The sequence below is a fragment of the Pygocentrus nattereri genome, chromosome 5, assembly GCF_015220715.1.
Source record: "Pygocentrus nattereri isolate fPygNat1 chromosome 5, fPygNat1.pri, whole genome shotgun sequence".
NCBI lineage: Eukaryota > Metazoa > Chordata > Actinopteri > Characiformes > Serrasalmidae > Pygocentrus > Pygocentrus nattereri.
Genome location: NC_051215.1, coordinates 20,540,924 through 20,561,615, shown reverse-complemented (window position 1 = coordinate 20,561,615; position 20,692 = coordinate 20,540,924). Strand labels below are relative to the sequence as shown.

At 39.4% G+C, this 20,692-nt stretch overlaps 1 protein-coding gene across 1 annotated transcript in view; it reads right to left on the bottom strand.

The window, feature by feature from the left end:
* Positions 1 to 2,978: 2,978 nt before the first annotated feature.
* The window catches only part of kcnk12 (potassium channel, subfamily K, member 12), a 60,020-nt gene continuing 42,306 nt past the window's right edge, over positions 2,979 to 20,692 (bottom strand). Inside the window, exon 2 of the mRNA XM_037538410.1 lies at positions 2,979 to 6,807. Coding sequence (XP_037394307.1) covers positions 5,924 to 6,807 — 884 coding nt within the window. The 3' untranslated portion in view covers positions 2,979 to 5,923. The remainder of the gene's footprint in view (positions 6,808 to 20,692) is intronic.

Sequence of the window (20,692 nt, the reverse complement as noted above, 5' to 3'; positions counted from 1 at the left end):
AAGCATTTCTTAACATAAGCAACATTATTTGCCAATATAGTGAGATAATTTTATTTACCCTTAAAATCTCAGGCGTATTACACAATAAGGCTTATTATTATGTAACTACAGGGACTTCAGTGCAGACTGGCTGAGCTGTTCATAGGTTATAGAAGTGTGTAGTAAAATTTTAGGCCTACCAGTTGGATCCTGACTGTTTAAGTGTCTTCAAACAAGCGAAAAATATTAAGCGAGAAATCAGTTAAATAACTTTATAATATGCTTCCAACAATCTCAACATGAGAAATATTAGATATATTTACTAGATTTGTAATAATGTCACCTGACAAGATGTTTTCGCAGTGTTAGTGGCTAGTTAAACTTTCAAAAAGTTCTTCACACTTCAATAAAACCACCTATTAAAATGTTCTTTACACCAAAAAATAATGTTCCCTCAAGGGCTATGTTACAGTAGTGCACATCTTCTCCAAGGAGCTCACTTAAATATGGTGTTCTTAGTGTACAATTTCTATTTAACATAGTGGGAAAAACTAAACCATAATATACAAAAAAATGATGTCTTAGCAAGAGAAAACATTTTAAATCCAGCCAAGATATCTAATATTTCTCATTGAGATCGCTGTAAGGATGTTTTAAGATCGTTCAACTTATTTCATGACATTTTTACTTCTTTTCAGCAATGTTATCTTGTGAAAGCATCTTATTTCACTGGCAGATCATTTTACTTGTTTTGAGAAATAATGAAGATAATTTTTCTTATTTCAAGAAATCAAGCTTAAAACAAGTAAAATGATCTGCCAATGAAATGAGAAGCTTTCATGAGATAAAATGATAAAAATGTCTTGAAATGAGTTACATGATCTTATAATATTCTTACAGCAGTCTCATAATGAGAAATGTTAGATATATGGACTAGACTCAAGATGTTTTCAGCTGCTAAGATATAATTTTTTGAAGTGTATTAAAAGTGCCTCATATTTTAAGTTCTTTTTACTCACCAATATGTTAAATTCAGCAAATAAACAGTAATTGTGTTTTAAAAACTTCAAAAATCAACACAAACATGGAATTTGACCAGATATATGATTGTATATAATTGCCGGCCAAGGAAAAACAAGTATCTCTAAAATAGCAGCTTCACAAAGAGGGCAAAATAGTCTTAACTTTAATGTAAGTTCATGCAAAGAGATTTTATTCAAAGGATTTTGATATTTTTGGATCATTTCTGGTGGTCCAATCATTATGAAGTCTTCATCGAATGTAAAGCTGATGTGCTTAAACAATGCCGAAAAATATACGTTGTTGGACAGCAAAGAATCAAAGAACCCTGAACACCTAGAGAACCACTGGAAAGCATAAACAGTCCTTTATGGTGTTAAAGGTTTCCTCTCTATGATTCTTTCAAGATAAATAGCACCAAAAAGGTTGTGCTATTGAGATAAGTCAAAGTACCTTTTTGGTATTATGTAGAACCCTTTTTGCTGTGAGTGTACACTTTTGAAAAAAGATGGTTCTTCATGGGTTCTTTAGTAAAGACAGCAGTTCTACTTAGAACCATGATCACTCGAAGAACCATTTGCATGCTTAAATGATTCTTTGCATGGCGAAATGATTCTTCAGATTGATGGAGAACGTGCTGTATGTGGTTCACTGAAAAGCGTTCTGCTATTGTTACAATGGCAAACTTGTAACAGCAGAAGAACCCTTTTCAAAAAGGTTACAACATCAGTCTAAAGAACTGCTTAGCCATGCACAGAACCCTTTAATCTTGCAAATGATCATCGTCCTAAATAGAACCATTGTCTTTACTAAAGAACCCTTAAAGGACCATTTTTAAGACAGCGACTGGGCATCAAAGTGGTTTGGTAACATTACTGAAAGGCAGCCTTCGTTATGCTACATAAGCTTTCATGAACTAACATAAACCTACATACACATTTATAAACACTCTTCCAAGAGTCACAGCTTTTTTTATCAGTTTCGAGGTCAGTTTGCCTCAGTAAGTGTTGAGACTGCTGACACTTGGTGTATTAAGCGTCTGTAGGTTTATATCAGTTGTTATGATAGGTTTATATGAAGTGATGTAGCTTTATAAACACTGCCATTCAGTAGGTTGGTACTTTTATTTCTAAGACTTTTTGGATTTGGTCTGTTATGTTTTTTTCCCTTTTCTTGTTTAATAGCTCTTCTAGGTTTTTATGGTCCACACGGTCCTGCAGCTTTTAAGCAGTAGTGTGCCTCCGGAAAAATCCCAGATTCAACAGAATCCAGGCCTAATCTTTTTTAAGTTTTTAATCCACTATGTCTGTTTCCTGTAAATGTAACTATGATTTCTCAATTGATATCAGCTTGTGAGCTTGCCTCCATTAACAGGAAAATTAAATCCATTATCATCCAGATTTGAGAGTCCATGCTGCACAACTGCGTCTCAGCTGAGTTCTTAATGGTCCAATCAGGAGCATGTTGTCCATTAGGAGTGCTAGGACACCCTTACCATAAATGCATTATGTTGGCTTTTTCAGTCAGAGGCCACCCTTCATTTATTTAATTTCCAGAGTACAAGTGTTTTTTGTGAGTTTAGATATAAGATAATCCGGTTGCCTAAGGAATGAGAAAGTGAGAAGATTCCAAAAGCTCCAGAGAAAATGTGTCTCCTAACAACCACCTGGAAGAGCTGGTTGACTCCAAAACTGCCCCATCGGATAAACAGCACTTAAAGCTTTCATCTTTGAGAGAGAGGAGAAAATCAAGCTGCTTTAGATCTGAAAACATCCACAGGTGTTTCTGTCCATCTTTCCACTGTGAGAAGACCACTCAGCGCTGTAAGGATGTGTAGCTGATCAAGAAGAACCTCACTGAGAAAAGGAGACGGACACATCAAACAAAGAAGCTGAACAATGGACTGACCACCCCAGAGTCCAGACCTAAACAGCACTGAATGGGTTTGATTACTTCAGAAAATTATCAACCAGCTTCTATGACTGAGCTTTGGAGGCGTGTCTGCAGATTCTTTGAGGAGCTGAACGCGAGTCTCCTGAGAAGAATGGAAGCTGGAATGAAGAGACAGAGAGACTCACTGACTGAGCACAGCTGAGATTAGAGTGAGCTGCTGAGGATTCTGTGTGATTTCCTAAATAAATGAAAGGTGGTCTCTGACTTTTGCTCAGCACTGTGTGTTTCTGTGAAGCTGCATGCATGTTAAGCAACTTTAAAGATCCTTGTTTCATTATTCAACAAGTAAATAATTAATTGCATACATTTTGACTTAAAGGAGCGAATACATCCATTGATGTGCCTGACTAATATAAATGTTCCCTTACTAAGTTTGTTTCTAAAGCTTATATAAGTGTACATCTGCATAAGTCTGTGTGTCTGAGACAGCAGTATTTGGCAGTAGCCGCGGTCAGACATCTGCCAGCCCAGCGCTCAGAGCTCTAACTCTGTATCCTTGCTCTACTCTGATAAATGCCTCATCCTTTCTCTTGGGGGCTCTTCACTCCTTTATCTTTGTGCTATCCCTAGCTCTCCCCCTTCGCTCCTCTCTTTGAAGCTCTGCAGGATCTCACAGTGCTTTGAGAGTGAAAACCTCAAAGTCGTCTGATTTCCCAGTAACGACTCTGATTTGTGTTCTTCTCTGAGGCAATGCTAAAAGCAGCAAATATGCATAATTACTGTTGATTGAGCGTCGACTTTGAACAGGTAAAGAGGCATTCTGTTAAAAAAAAGGGCCGTTTCTCCTGATTCTGAGGCCAATCGATATGACTGATCCTCCTTAAAGACTCCCAGGAAGACCCAGGCTTTTGATTGTTTATTTCCACAGTCAGACAGTTTAACCTTGGGCTTAACTCAAAGCTCTGAAGGTGGGATTTTCACATCCAGTCTATTATGGTACTAATTACAGCCATGCAAAGACACTGTGTAATAGATTTGGGTACCTTTTATACTCAATTTTGCAGATGTTAATGGTCTAAATCTGTGATCAGGAAATGCTGCATAGGAGGAAATTATTAGAAATGCATCAGAGCAACTTAGAGTCAGCTGTCCAAGTCAACAATGTCCAGAATGGACCATGTAAGTTATACAAAATGGTAAAGGCATTAATACTCTTGGTAAAATCCTGCTTGAGTAAAAGTCAGGGTATTTCTGCTTGAGTAAAAGTATTTAATTGTGAATGTACTGATGTATAAAAAATAAAAGTAGAGTTATTGTAAGTCTTGTTCAGAATTATTTTAGATTTGTGTGGTTGCAGAAAAAAATGTGTTTATCAAATACTTTTGATACATTCCAAAGCAAGTACTTCTGTACTTTTACTCTGTTTTACCAAGAACATTGACATTTACTAATGAACAGAAAGACTATACTTCGTCCAAGTATAAAATCCATCAATTTTTCATCAATTCCTACATAATGAAGTGGCTGAGATGTAAACAAAGTCCTTCTCCAACATCTTCCTAAATTTGTTCTTAAGTGTTCCCAGATCCCAGATAATCCCAGATAAGAGAACACTGGTGTATGTTAGAACTGCGTAAGTGGATTTTATGAAGGCATTTCTTCTCAAGAATGGCTGAAGAATGAAGATCAACACTTTTTTGGGGAACGTTTTGCCTCAAAATGCCCTGCACGTACTTCTTCACCACAAACAGATTTTCAGAAAAGACATTTTATCTCAAAACCATCATAAAACAGTGTCTCAGTCATCAGGCAGTGAATTCCATTTAATGTAGGAACTTTCTGTGAGGGAGCTTTTAGAAGTGGATGTCTGGTTCCTATCACCAACACTGTGAACGGCTGTAAGTTTCTCTGGAATGGAGAATTTTACACCAGATCACTCTGAACAACTCTGTTTACATCTTCACCACTTAATTATTCAGGAATTTTACTTGGATTCCCCTCATGTTATTTCTTTATTTATACAAGCATGGGACCTCTTCAGCTTTTACTTTTCTTATTAAAGGGAGCTAAAGTTAAGAAGCTGACAGACCTGCACTCTTCAATATAAAGGTGACAAAAAGGGTTCTTTGGAGACACAGAAGAGACACTTTTGGTTCCAAAAAAACTTTTAAGTGGCTGATTCTTTTTGTAATAGAAATATTTGAATGTGAAGAACCTTTGTAAAGTTTGAACAACCTTCACATGATGTGAAGTATCTATACCAGCTCAAAAGATTTTTCCCCCAAGCCAGGAACAATTAAGCAAACTTTATTTTAAAGAGTGTGCTAATACTGTTCTGATATGTACAGCCTGCTTTTATATTTACATAATTTGCTTACTGGCTCAGGGCTATTTTCAGTCAAAAAAGCTTATGTGAAAGATATAATGCATAGCTGAAATGCAGGCATATGTGAGCATGAGTCTGGGGGTTGAAAGTGCTACCTTAACCTTCAGATCAGAGAGATGAATGAGGCTGTAAATCAATCATGGATGGCCTCCTGAACAGTGCTTGGGTCTAAGTTTAGATCACTTTGTTGGGCTATTTTTGATGTAGCTCAGAGCTGATGTAACTTTTAGAGTTGGACTAAAGCTGGACTCACTCTACTACAAACTTTCTGACCTTCAGCACATTCCTGGAAATGTGAATGAACCCATGTTTTTCCAGAACTGCAGAACGCTGATCCTTTATCTGAAGCGACCTGTGTTAACCAGCTGAAGTGTATAGCATCTGGGGTTAAGTGCCACACTCAACTGAGATCAAATAAGTCTAATTCCCTGACCAGAGGGCTACCACCACCCCAGGTATTAACCCTGACTCAAATAGATATCCAAAATGCTTCATGCATATCATGCTTTTTCACTGGAACTCTTGTACAAAGCAAAGTCAGAATGCAGCCCAAACAAAATCCATCACAACCCTCTGGGCATCTTGAAAGACTTCCCTGCAAGCCAGAATATCTCCTATATTGTTCTGCTGATCCATAAGATGGTTCTACCTGGTGTCACTAGTTTCTGCAAGCCTGTTGTTCATAATGCCCAGAGCTCCAACTCCACCAGAGAAGCCATTGTGCCTTGAGCTTCCACAGACTGTCCTTGGGTATCCGTTTGCTGACTCTGAGAGCTGCTTCTGCATGATGGCCAGTGAGATTTTGTTGGAGCCTGTTAAGTCCCGCATGGAAATCATCTCACCAGAGAGTCTCCTTCCTTCTGTGTCGCTCCCTTCTGCATCGGGTGGCCGGCCAAAGCGCCCCTGCCTGAGGCGCGAGCCGGGCCGGATGGCGTTGCGTCGTCCTAAGAAGGCATTGGCCTTGTTGCAACGCTGGCAGCAAAGGCAACTCATCTTGCCCAGCATCCAATTGAGCACCTGTTTGATGACGATGGAGATCACATTAAAGAGCGAGTAGATACAGCAGACGCCCGTCAAAATGAAGAGGAAGTTGGCGAGCCGGTACAGGCCCTGGTAGTCATAGGCTTCGCTCTGGCTGCTGACCAGGTCTCCGAAGCCAATGGTGCTGAATGTGACGAAGCAAAAGTAGAGCGAGTCAAGGTAGGCCCAGCCTTCCACGGGGGTGTACATGGCTGAGGCGCAGCAGGAGATGACAATAGCCGACAGGCCCAGGATCAGCATCACGTGGTAGACAGACGGCTTCCAGCCCGGAAGACTGCTGGCCGCAAAGTCCTGGCAGATCCCGGGTGGAAGGAGGCCACTGGTGCGCAAGCGACGCAGCCGAAATGCTTTCATCACCACGGCCAGCAAGGTGATGATCCGCTCCAGGAAGAGGTTGAAGAAAAGGATGGTGGCCGCACAGCCGAGAAGGCCATAGAAGATCAGGAACACTTTGCCAGCCACTGTCACTGGGGTGGTCATCCCAAAGCCTACAGGAAGAAGACCACATGTGAAGGATTCAGCGTAAAATTATATTAAGCATAAAAATACAAAGTGAGTTCAGGTAAAGTAGGATGAGCTTGGTGCTCTGTAGCTCTTTGAATGTTGGGAACTGATCAAATAATAATCACTCATTGGGCACTTTGTACCTTGATGAACGAAAACTGTACAGAACCTTTATTTCTAACAGTGTATATTTCAGTCAGTTATCAATATATACAAACATATATGTGTGAAAATAGTCCACCAACCAAAAATATCCAGCCAGCAGCGTCCTGTGGGCAGCGTGCTGTCACCACTTATGAAGGACTAGAGGATGACCAACACAAACTATAGCAGCAGATGAGCTATCGTCTCTGACATTACATCTACAAGGTGGACCGATATGCTTTTGTGTATTTTCTGGTAAATATGTATTTTCAGTTTTTCTGAGTAAAAATAAATGGAGGGTCTCTGACTTTTGAACAGTACTGTAAAGGAACATTGAAGTAAGTCTGGCCACACTTTATTATATTAATATTTTCTCTCAGGGAGATAAAAGAGGATTTTGTGCTTCGGCGGTTTGTGTTTGTGTGCGCGAGTACGTTAGTGTCAACATATGTGAGAGGAGTAAGATGGAGTTGGTGGGAATCCTGCCGCATTGGCGCTTACTGGGTGAGAACTGAAGTGTGGTGGGGGGGGCACAGACAAGACTGACGCTGCAGCAGTGAAGGAGCATTAGCTGATTGACTGAAGTGATGCAGCATCAGCTCTCAGAGCAGCACATACACATACCCACACACATACATGTGCCAGTATAAAATGCAATATATATATATATATATATATATATATATATATATATATATATATATGTATATATTGTGAGTTCTAAAAGTCGAAGAAAAAAAAAAGTATATTTGTATGATCCAAATTCATATCTCCAAAATGGTAACTTTACAGGAGAAGGAAAAAACACATACTTTATTTTTCATTTTTTTAATGTAAGTAATTGGAACCAGAATTTTTCAGATGAATTTTTAGTCATTTCTTTCGGTTCATTCATCATGAAATTTACAAATAATGGAAAGAGCATCAGGCAGGTTTTGTTCTGACAGCAGCAGCAATATAGTATATATCAATCCACAGGGTTGAAGTTTGGAGGTCTGTAGTGATTGACTCTGCAGAAAGTTGGTGACCTATGCGCCTCAGCATCCGCTGACCCTGCCCTGTCATTTTACGTGGCCGACCACTTTGTGGCTGAGTTGCTGTCGTTCCCAATTTTTTCCACTTTGTTATAATATCACTGACAGTTGACTGTGGAATATTTAGTAGTGAGGAAATTTCACGACTGGACTTATTGCAGAGGTGCCGTCCAATCACGGTACCACGCTGGAATTCACTGAGCTCCTGAGAGCGACCCATTCTTTCACTAATGTTTGTAGAAGCACTCTGCAGGCCTAGGGGCTTGGCCCATGACCTGTGGCTATGGAAGTAATTGGAACACCTGAATTCAATGATTTGGATGGACTGAATACTTTTGGAAATATAGTGTAGATATAAATACATATAGAAAGATAGAGAGAGAGAAAGATAGAGAGAGAGAGAGAGAGTGCAAAAATAACACTAACCAGAGGTCTAGCAATGTTACCTAGAACACTGAACCTCTAAGAACCTGAAAGTGAAACATAAAGCTCTGTGAGAGTAGAACTGAGAAGCAGATCAAGCTGACCTTGAAGCGGCTCATCATTAATTAATTAACCTCCTCTCTCTTTCTTCTCGCTCGCGCTGAGGGTTCTCTGGTTAAGAGAGTAAAAGTGAGTCTGCCGCGAGCGAGCCCGCTCTGTCCCTCATTACGGTCTCAATTACCCCAAGCAACCGCCATCGATTCTGCCCGCTGGTTCAAAGTCATTGCTTTCGACTGCTGCGTCAGGAGACATTACAGAGAGAACAGAGAATCCACAAATGGCCAACAGGAACCTGCTGGACTTTTTCAGCACTTTCACTTCAAACTCAATCCTTAGTTTAATACCTGATGTCTGACCCTGTAGAAGAAATTTAAGCAACAGCTCACAGGCACACTCTTAACAAATGGTTCTTCAGGGTTCTTTAGTAAGGAAAACAGTTTCATACACAAGTACGAACACTTAAAGAACTCTTTGCATGCTAAAAGGGTTCTTTGCATGGTCAAGTGTTCTTCCACCAAGTGTTGCGTATGATTCTACATGGAACCTTTTTAAAAAAGTTTCTAAATAGCACCAAAGATTGCTCCTCTATTGGTATGATATCAAGCTAGTAAACATAGAAGAAACCTTTTTTGTGCTATATAGAACCCTTTTCAAAAGATTCTATGTAGAACCTTCTAGAACACATTCTCAATCAATTTGAAGAACTCTGTCATGATGCAACACAACTCTTAATCATGCAAATGGTTCTTTCAGTGTTCATGGTTCTATACAACCGTTTTCTTCAACCCTTGAAGAATCATAATTATTCCAATTATGATTGTACATGGTTCTATATAACCTTAAAAATGGTTCCTCTAATGTTACAATGTCAAGCTTGTTACAATAGAAGAACCATGTTTGGTGCTATATAGAACCCTTTCGAAAAGGTTTTGTATAGAACCATTTTTAATCAATCCAAAGAACCCATTCATGATGTAAAGAACCCCATAACCATGGAAATAGTTAATTGAGTGTTCATGATTCTACATAGAACTGTTTTCTTTACAAAGAACCTTTGAAGAAGAACCATGTTTTTAAGCATGTATATGGTTAACATCATAACATAACATCAGAAAGGGTTCTGCTATTGTTACGATGTCGAGCTTGTAAACATAGAAGATCCCCTTCTGGGACTACTGGTATAGAACCCTTTTCTAAAATGTTTTGTATAGAACCCTCAACAGCACAACCTCCACCAATCTGAAGAACCACTTCACTATGTAAAGAACCATTTAAGCTTGCAGTTAGCTCTTGATCTATATAGAACCATTTTCTTTACTAAAGAACCCTCGAAGAACCATCTTTTTTTAGTGTAAAAAAAAAAAACAAGTCTATAATAAATTAGTGGTCACGGCTCTTGAATGTGTTCTATAGTGAAGGCCAACAGGGTCATAATTGAGTTTTATATTGGAGTTTTGACCAAAAATAATGGGTCATAAATACACAAGTGCAGGATTTCCCATGATTCATGATAGTTGGGTGCTGGATTTAAAAGACACAGTAAAATAATGTAGCTGTCAATGACCTCAAGACGGCTCAGAAAATGAAAGGTCAGTGATGAAGAGTGTTAATAAATGAAGTTTTTTTCCTCCAAAAATATTTATAGGGGTGTAATTTAAGTCTGGCTGAGAAAACCAAGTTAAGAAATGATAAGACAAAGTTTGCGCGTTGCATCTTCTTAAATATACATGTCCACACTCCAGACTTAAACAGTGTTATTTTGATGGTAAATATTCCTTTCAGCATGTGTTTGAGGCTTGTGTCTCTGTTTAGCTACTCTGTCTGCTGCTGTTGTTAAAGGGGAACTCTATTAATTTCAAGATGTAAACAGAGCGGTTTGGTGTGAAACCGCTGTTCTAGATAAACTTACAGTCAGAACGGTTCACAGTGGTGGTGATAGGAACCAGATGTCCCCCTCTAAAAGCTCCCTCACAAAAAGTTCCTACATGAAATGGTTATTTCACTGCCTGATGACTAAGGTGCTGTTTTATGATCTTTTTATGAAGATTTTTGTTCTAAAACATATTTTTAAAATCAATTCAATGTGGAGGGGTAAAATAGTCCTCAAAGAAAATGTATTATTCCAGATTTTCCACTATTTTCCATAATCAACAATCTATATAAACTCAGAAGATTCATGTAGGTTAGGTTCTCTAGTGGTTCTGGATGTAAATAAAATGCCTATATCTGTGTTGTAGTCATGGCGACACCTGGTTCCTATCTCCACCACTGTAAAGACATCTGAACCATTTCACACCAAACCCCTCTGAATCCCTCTGTTTATGCCTCACACACTGAATTACAGGGGGACTTGGACAAATTGGTGGAGTTCCCCTTTTAAGCGAGTCTTTTATTGTATTGTATTGCACTGTTCTGTGTTTAACTGTGTTTTTCTCTCTTTATCTAGACAGACAAAGCACTTCTTGCAAGTCGCTCTGGATAACAGTGTCTGCTAAACGTTGTAAATGTAAATGTAAATGAGTCTTTGGACAACATTACTTTGAGGCTCTAATTCAAATTTACATCGGGTTTGAAAGAAGGGAGGACAAAACTGGCTGCCATGAGCTGCTCAATCTTTAAGAAATATGCAATCAGCTTCAAATGTAATATCTCCACCCACGACCTGCATTTCTCATAGACTGCACCCTTGGGCTCATGCAATGGTTTCATACAGAACTCACTGAAAAAGAAGACATCTAGACATTGTCTTATATCTAGTCAATATATCTACATAAATTGACGTAAAATTAATAAAATAAAATTGTACTTTTAAAACATTTGATTTCTTGTGGCCTGCTATACTTTCAAGTTCTAAACAGGTGGGCCTTAAGGTGGAAAAGGTTGAGAAACCCTGGACTAGAGCCAACAGGGTAGACACACTGACCGATTAGCTTTGTGTGTTAGAGCCCCTACGAGTCAGGTAATGAGGTGCCCACAAAAAAGCAACTCTAGAAAGTGAGTAATATGCTGTATCAGTAAGTGCTGTCCTTGTTTTCTGTGAAGAGATATTTACCCCCTCGTCTCAAAGTCACCAAGTCACATGACCACTAATGCACTACTAGCTCATTTTGTTCAGAGCGCCTGGGGAAAGTTGGCTCCAAATGGCTCCACAGCAATGCTCTTATTGCTTCATTCAGTCTTACTCCGCTATCATGTCAGTGCCTTTTAGGAAATAATTAGACCCAAGAACATCTAAATTGAGCATTTTTTCACAGCACTTTACAGAGCTTGGTCGCTTGTCCTTTAAAACTGCCCTTTAGAGCTGCCTTCCAAGCACAGTCTGCATCCCAGCCAACACAAGTCAGTGGGCCTGAGCCCAAGAGCAGATGTACCACCACTAATCTGGTCCCCATTCATTGCTCCAAAATTAAAAGCAGAACAATAAATTTACTCACATATGGCAGGATATAAAACTAATCATCAATGGTTAATGCTTGCTTTGGATGTAATTATGCCCAGAGGACTGCAACTTAGGGGGTTGGGAAATTAAAATGATGCTATTATCTTTAATTATGGCTGAGAAGGAGCAATATGCTCTTTGAAATTTAGTGCTAGGGCCAAAAATGGAAATGGTGCTGAGGAGGAACTCTGTAAAGGAACTTTATCATTATGATATAGACTCAAGTACCAAGAGAACTGAATATATGCTGCATGAAATCACATCAGACGTTTGAAATTTGTGCAAACTAAAGCAATGAGCCACAAGAGGCCGCACATTACAGTGATTTTATGTAGGTGAGGGTGTTATTCGATGAGTAAAGTCCCCTTACCTGTGATAAAGTCACTGTAACCCAAGTGGATTAAAACAATAAGCCACTTGATGCTGTGTGTTACTGTGGGAAGGGTGTTCTTAGGCATAATGTGAAGCAGATTAAAACTCCCTGCACTGTGATGAAATCGTACAGTAACGCACAGCAATAATAGTCAACATAAACAAGTATTTTGCCAAGAAACGCAGTTACTTTACAGTACGGTATCATTGCCAAGCAAACATAGACCACTGAATGAGGAAGAGAGCGTTTGGTTACCCATCGCTGTATATTTCAGTAATTTCATGAGTTTTTTTTACTTTTGTCGTGTAACAGTGAACATACAATAACACAGCACTGTTTATTGCTAAACCTCTTGCTTTATAAGTACTTTTTGGACACCAAATCACCACAGAGAGTCTTATTTAGCACCAATCCATCCAGCGTCACCCCTCTTCTCACGGTTCCCTGCTCCCTACATAACGCACTACATAGGAGTTTAAATACTGGATCCTGCAGCCCAACAGAGCAAAATATAGCTAAAAAACAGTCATTTGGGATTAAGACATGCCCACACTCAACAAATGATGCACTATTTGGCTGTAGAAGATACAATTTCTAAATTTCATTTCATTCTTTAGACTTTTATACTGCAGTTTTGTGGTCAATCATATTGTGAGTACTTAAATTCAAGTCTTTGTTATTAATGATGGAGATGTTTAGAATGTTTACTATCTTTTAGCCTGGTCTCTAGCTGGCCAGCTTGGTTCTAGATAAGAAAATAAGCTGTCTGCTCCTCAGTTTAAACAAAACCGGGTTCGTACTTCATCAGTGCAGTCAGTGCTCCATGTTAGCAGCAATAGAGTCAAAGATTATTCCATTAACCGATTAAAAGTACAAAGGTTTTCTTGACAGGTGCAGTGATACAGAGTTCAGTAGCTGTGAGGCTGTCAGAGCCGTGCGCATATCACATAATTTACAATGGCTTTGAATGCAGTTCAGCCGATCAGACTTTTGCTTTTTCAAAACAGCAGATAACATAAAATATGACAAAATAATCTTCAAATAAGAAAGTTATTATTAATAATAATGAGAAACAATTATTCTGCTAAGCAGTATAATCCCTTTAGAGTATCGTTGCCAAGCAAGAAAGACTGCCAAGCAAATTATAACCATGACTGCAATGCTTCCCTCATGCAGTTACTCATTACAGAACTAACTCTAGTGTTTTTTTTCCTTTCTTTGCCAAGTGGAATAGCTCATCCTGTGAATCTGATGCTGTTGCCTCTTCTGCCTTGATTGGGTGCCACTGCTCGCCAGCCTTCTAGACCGGCTTGACCACCATTGAGCTTCTTGCTGTACAACGCTGTGCATTCCTCACCCTCAGATGTTGCCGCTGCACAATCATAAAATAATCAAATTAACCACTGCCCACCTATTTTTCCCACTTTATACTGTAATACTTTATACTAACAATGTTTGCTCTCCAGTCTCAATCAGAGGAGGATGGGTTCCCCTTCTGAGTCTTGGTTCTTCTCAGGGTTCCTTCTTTTTGGTCTTAGGGAACTTTTCCTTGCCACTGTCACTACTGGTGACTCTCATGGGGGCTCGGACCTGGATTTTTCTGTAAAGCTGCTTTGTGACAACACCTGCTGTAAAAAGCGCAGTATAAATAAACTTTGCTTGTTTCAGTTAACACTTCTGTGCATTTAGGCGTGTTATTCAGCACCACACTAACAGTGCTGTACCTCCCTTTTCCCCACACTGGCTTCCTGTTCACTACAAAGTGCACTAAATACACTGTTAGAAATAAAGGTACCATGCAGGTAATCTTTTGACAAAGGATTCTGCTGCTGTTATCATGAGAAGCTCGTTACAAGAGAAGAATACTTTTTGGTGCTAAATAGATTATAGCAATTAAAAAATGTGTTCATTAACTAAAAAAAAAAGTTAAAAAATAAATAAATAAAAACATTTTCCAAAATATGAAAACTAAATGTAAACTATAAAACCCTCTACAATTGAATTGAATGACTAGTTTTTGTTTATCTGTGTGTGAAAGAGAGTTTAGAATTGCAACTCTTTTGTTTGGTCTTTAAGGAAAGACTGGAGCTGAGCTAATGTGTTAATTTTATTCTAGACTCATCAAACCCCTCCAATCACAGTGTTTGTCATAGTACTAAAACAACGTTTATAACGTTTAAAACTCAGAGAATCTGAGCTTCCTAATGCGTGAACATGCACTGTAAATGGCAGCAGTCTTCCCTCGTAGTAGCACCAGCTCTCTCCTGTGTGGCTGTTTTGTATCTTCTCTGACAAAACAAAACAAAAAAATCCACAAACGAGAAGATGGATCATTTCTTGTCTTGAGCGCATCATTGAGCACATTGACAGTGAACGCCCAGTCTGATGCAATTTGGCGTCTCCCTGCCAGAAACAGGAGCTATTTCTGCTGTCCGGGTGTCTCCGGGGACCTGAATACTAGGCCAGACTCAGAGAAAACAGAGATGATGAGGCAGAGTTTATTTTTTTCCTGATGCCTATGTTTCTCTGCCGAGCAGGAAATCATTAGTCACCGGCTGGAGTGCAGGGGGTCTGTGGAGAACAGGCACAGGATGGGGCGGAGTTGTGTGCGTGTGTGGGGGGGTTCATGAAAAACGTCCGGTTTGCAGCCCAAATCACACAACCATCTGCTCATCAGTCGGTCTGATACTCATCACGTGCCAGATCCTACACATATACATGCGCAGATTATGCTGCACACATGCAGATTGCAACATTCTTGAGAGACCAGCCAACATCTGCTCCGTACTTTTCTCCTGATTTTCATCTTTTCATCAAAGTAGAATCCCAAGTTAGAACCTAAATTCAACAATAAATGCTAGCAATGCATCATCACTAATATTTCAGTGTGCTATTCAGAGCCTGTGTTAGAGTGGAGTTCACTGTGATACTGCATGAAAAAGAAGAAGACGAAGAAGAAGAAGAAGAACAACAACAACAACAACAATAATACATTTCAATTAAATATAGCACTCTCCAAGAGTGCTACATTTTTCATTCTCAAAATTCTTTATGTACAACAATTAAAATGCATACAAAATAAAAACAAATGTGGACATTCGTGATAAAAAAAAAGTACAGACTTCGAATTTTCTTCTACTTGGATGCTATCATGGAAATGATCACAGTGCATAATACAGGGGATCCTCAAGGAAGATCTCAGTTAATGTGAGGAAGACCGGAGAACCACACTAGAACAGAAGTACAGCTAATAAAACAGACATTTACTGACATTGAAGTATCAGCACCACTATGGTGAGGGAATTATCAGCCAACAAGGGACCCCCGAATACTGGGGGTGTTTCACATGCTGGAGATGATTCCACAGAAGTGGAGCATCAGAGGAGAAAGCTCTAGTGCGCTTAGAAGGATGTCTGGTTTTGGGCACAACTAAAAATCCAGAGCTCGCTGAACAGAGAGAGTGAGACGGACAGTAAGATGACAGCATGTCAGACATGTAGTCAGGAACAGCGTCACGTAAGACCTTATAGGTAAGAATAGTGCTTTATAATTAGTCCTGAGAGAGTCAGGTAACCAGGGCAGAGTCTGGTAAGAATGAATTATTTATATAGATTATTTTGAATGATGGAACAGCAACAAGCAGAATGTTACAGAAGTCAAAATATGAAGAGATAAATGTATGTAAATGATAAATGTAAGGCGTCTGGCATCTACTGTACACTGTAAAAATGGCTTATCAAATCAACCAATCAAAAAATTACTTCATGTAATGACAAGTAAATTAACTAGCTTATTGAACCTAAATAAATACTCTGAATGATTCTTTCAATCATATTTTACTTTATAATATAAAACTTGTATAATATAATGAGTTGAATAAAGCTATTTTAATTGCTTATTACCACATGAAGTATTTTTTTAGGTTGATCTGATGAGCAATTTTTAACATGTAAGCTGTGACCTAATACAGGCCCCAAACTGAACAATGCTGACTGTATAATTTTGTTGACATGTGCAGTAAAGAGCTGTATCCAAAATAACAAAGACATTTTAAATCTGTACAGATGGGGGAGCCCTAGCATTGTCAACATGGCAAACCGAGTCCATCACTGAAAAATAAAATGTATAAAATGAACAAATAGATCAATAAAACTGGTTCAAGTACAGACCCCTGTGGAACACAATAGACGTTGGGGCTGCTTGCATTCAATTAGCTCTCACAAACTGCTGTCAATTAATCAAATAAGATGAAAACCAAGACAGTGCAAGGCCAGTAACACCCACTTGACCACACAGTCACTCCAGCAAGGTTGAATGATGCACTGTATCAAATGCAGCTTTGAGGTCAACAGAATAAGAACTCTTAAACCATCAGAGCCAGTGCCATTTCTGTGCTATGATTCTTCCTAAAACTGAAAGCTGGTAAGATGTAATCAGAGGTGGGTAGAGTGGACGTAATAAGAAGCCTAAAATAATTGACACTTGGGTAAAATAATGATTCAAATAAAAGTAAAAGTGACCTCCCCTCAAATACAATTTGAGTGGAAGTATAAAAGTATCAGGCCAAAAACCACTAAAGTACTGAAAAATTTATAGAACCACAATTGGACATCTTAATAAATCCAGCATCTGTCAACACAGGAACTGGAGTGAGTACAACTAAATTCTTCTCTCTTGTCTCTTTTTGGACATGTACTTGAGTAAATGTAACTAGTTATTGCCCTCCTTTGAATGTTAGATGATCTCGTAGCATAAAGAGAACATACTCTAGGACTTTGTCAAAGCTCAAACCCAAAGCTAAGAATGGTTAACAGTGTGATAAATGAGCAGGGAGATCTCCAGTAAACACAATTTGAGCAAGGCAGACAGAATAGGGTCAACAAGTAGTAAAGTGCAGTCTACAAGCAACTTCAGCAACATCTGTCTTACTGAACGAACTTAACAGCTGGCAACTGGAAGGGAGGGAAAGCTGCAACAACATCATTAACATGAGCTGAGGCAAGCAGCTCTGTAATAGTCTTTTTTTTCCTGGGAAAATGTCCTAAAATTATAAAGCTGAAATAAGATTACTTTCTGCTCTGTACTTTGGAGAAACTGACAATGAAGGCATCCTGTGCGGAATCTGCTGTAGAGACGCACAGATGAACAGTGAACAGTGGCTCATAATGGGCTGTAAAATGAATAATATTGCTATTCCAGTAAGGAGCAGGATGTGCGTCATACAGCAGGCTAACAGTACGCTCATAGGAGGAGACAACAAGTCGCTGATGTCGCCCCAAGTTCATCTCTTCAAGGCCGTAATAACCCAATGCCAGATTCTTGCAGGGTCAACTTGTTAATGTTGACACTGAAAAAAGATTTGCAACACATAAAAGTTTATTGCACACTATAAACTATTCAACCCCATTTTCAAAAAAGTTGGGATGCTGTGCAGAATGTAAATAAAAGTAGAATGCAATGACATGCAAATCCTTAAAACTCTATACTTAATTGAACATAGTACAAAGTTCCAGTTTTTGTTTTTTTTATATTTTGATTTTGATGCCAACAACACGTTCCTAGAAAGTTTGGACGGGGGTCTGTTTACCACTGTGTTTCATCACCTTTTCCTTTAACAGCACTCTGTAAGCGTTTGGGAACTGAGGAGATGCTGCTGTAGTTCTGAAAGTGAAATGTTTTCTGTTCTTGTTTAATACAGGATTTCAGCTGCTCATCAGTTCAAGGTCATAATGTGCCCAGTGTTATCAGTGGTGACTGCTCTGGACTGCAGGCAGGTCAGTTTAGCACCCAGACTCTTTTAATATGGAGCAATGCTGCTGTAATACATGCAGAATGTGGTTTGACATCATCTTGTTGAATCAATCAAGGCCTTCCCTGAAAAAAGAGTGTTGCACTATTTGATGATGCAGTCTTTCACAGAGTGGTGAACACCTCCTCATCTTTACCTCTGAAAGACTCTGCCTCTCAGAGATGCTCTTTATACCCAGTCATATTACTGACCTGCTGCCAATTACCCTCATTTTTGTGAGATGCATCTGTGAGCACATGAGCTCAAAATAAAGCCATTTTGATTATAATTATTGCCTGTAATTCCAATATCAGGCAGATAGAAATACTTACATTTACCTGTGAATAAACACAGATATTGTCTGTGCATATGTAGTGCCCACTTACAGTGACATTGTTGAGTGAATCTCTCATGAGTTCCAGTATAACTGCATTAGTGAAGAAAAGACAAAACGAGTCATTGTGTCCTCCTCTTATTGCTCTTGTTATTTCTGTTATGAAATTTTATGGCCAATGAGTCGTACATGGAGTCCAGTGTTTTCAGCAGTCTGGCAGTATCTAATTTAGCTGGCGGAGAGTGCCGAGCAGCAATCGATTACACAGCCCTTCCTCCTATTGATTTATGGTTGAGAAAATTTGCTGCATTTTTCTTGCTTCTCCTGCAGCTTTTAACCCATTTTCATTCATTGATGCCTCTCTGTTCCTTTTTATCATCAGTTCAGATTGATAAAAGTGCTTTGAGATTGAATAATCAATGACTTTTGTCCAGGAAAAGGGTTAATGGGCAAACTATTCTCACGTTACACAGCATTGTCTTATTTTCATAATGCTACATGTTCATCACTGCTAATCTACCATTATGATGCAGTCGATTCTTGTGTACAATGAGCATGAGAACACCTGACCACGTCCAGTTCCAAAACCATGAACGTTTCCACTCTTCCAGGAAGCTTCTACAAGATGTTGGAGAGTGTCTTTGGGAATCTGTGTCCATTCATCCAGAAGACCATTTGTGGTCAGACACTGATTTTGGACAAGAGGGTCTGGCTCACAATCTCCATTCTAGTTCATCCCAAAGGTGTTCAGTGGGGTTGAGGTCAGGGCTCTTTGCAGGCCACTAGAGTTCATCCACACCAAACTGGTCACTCCATGTCTTTATAGAGCTGCTTTGTGCTCAGAGGCGCAGTCCTGTTGGAACAGTATAGGCTCTTCCCCAAACTCCTGACACAAAGCTGGAAGCTTAACTATGTAAAATGTCTTTGTGCTGTAGCATCAACATCACCCTTCGCTACAACTGAGGAGCCCAAACCCTGAAAAACAGCCCAGCCCATCATCTCTCCTCCACCTAACTTTACTGTTGGCTCTGCATTCCTGTAGGTAACATTCTCCTGGCATCCACCAAACCCGATTCATCATAAGACTGACAGATAAAGAAGATTCATCACTCCGGAGAACACGCTTCCACTGCTCCAGAGTAGAGTGGCGGCATTTTACACCCCTCCAGCCAATGCTTGGCATTGTGTATAGTGATCTTAGGCTTGTGTGCAGCTGCTCAGCCATGGAAACACATTTCATGAAGATGTCAGCAGTTCTTGTGCTGATGTTGCTTACAGAGGCAATGGAAGTCTATAGTTAGTGATACAGCAGTTGAGATATGTTATACCTCTTCTTCAGCACTTGGTGGCCCTACTCTGTGAGTTGGCGTGTTCTTACGCTTCGTGGCTGAGCTGTTGTTGCTCCTAGACACTTCCATTTCACAAAAATAGCACTTACAATTGGGGCAAATCGAGCAGGGCAGAAATATCATAAACTGACTTGTGAGGTGGGGTCCTATAACAGCATCCTATAACACAGCCATGTTTAATGTCACTGAGTTTATCAGCGAGACCCTCTACTGCCAGTGATTTCCTATGGAGGTTGCAAGGCTATGTGCTTGATTTTATCCACCTGTTAGCAATGGGTGTGGATGAAACACCTGAACTTAATAATTAGGAGGTGTGTCCACATATTTGTAAATATACTGCAGCATATTTTAATCAATCAAGTGTTTCAGAGACAATCAGGACCGTTTATAGCAAGATAACATCACTTGGCTCCCCCAGTTTCGCTCTTATTCAGTCTGCAGGCAAACATGGAATGTGTTCAGCCTGCGGAGCACCGTAAATTAGGGAGGCTGTATTTGCAGAGACTACTGCAAAAAAGTACTATACAGCTGAATTTATGAGGAGTGAAATGGAGTCAGTGAATGGATCGGCATGTGTGTTGAAGCCAGAAGGTCAAAGCTAATGGTTAATTTCTCATACAGAGTCTTTGTGGTTTTGTTAGCCAGTGTAATCAATCACAAGGTGGTCTTTAATGTGTATAATCCTGTGGTGCGGTCAACTTTCAGAGAGGTTACAAAACCAGATTCTACAGTTCCCAGAGTGTAAACCTTTGAAGCTATTTTCCATTACAACATTGCATGGGTGAATGCGAGGGCTTGATATTCAAACCACAAAATCACTGGCGTTAAATTAGCAAGCACCTGTGTTTCATCACCATTGATTTCAAATATGTGACCATTTACCACTTGCTTTACAATAAGAACTTTTTTATAATTCGCAAGAATA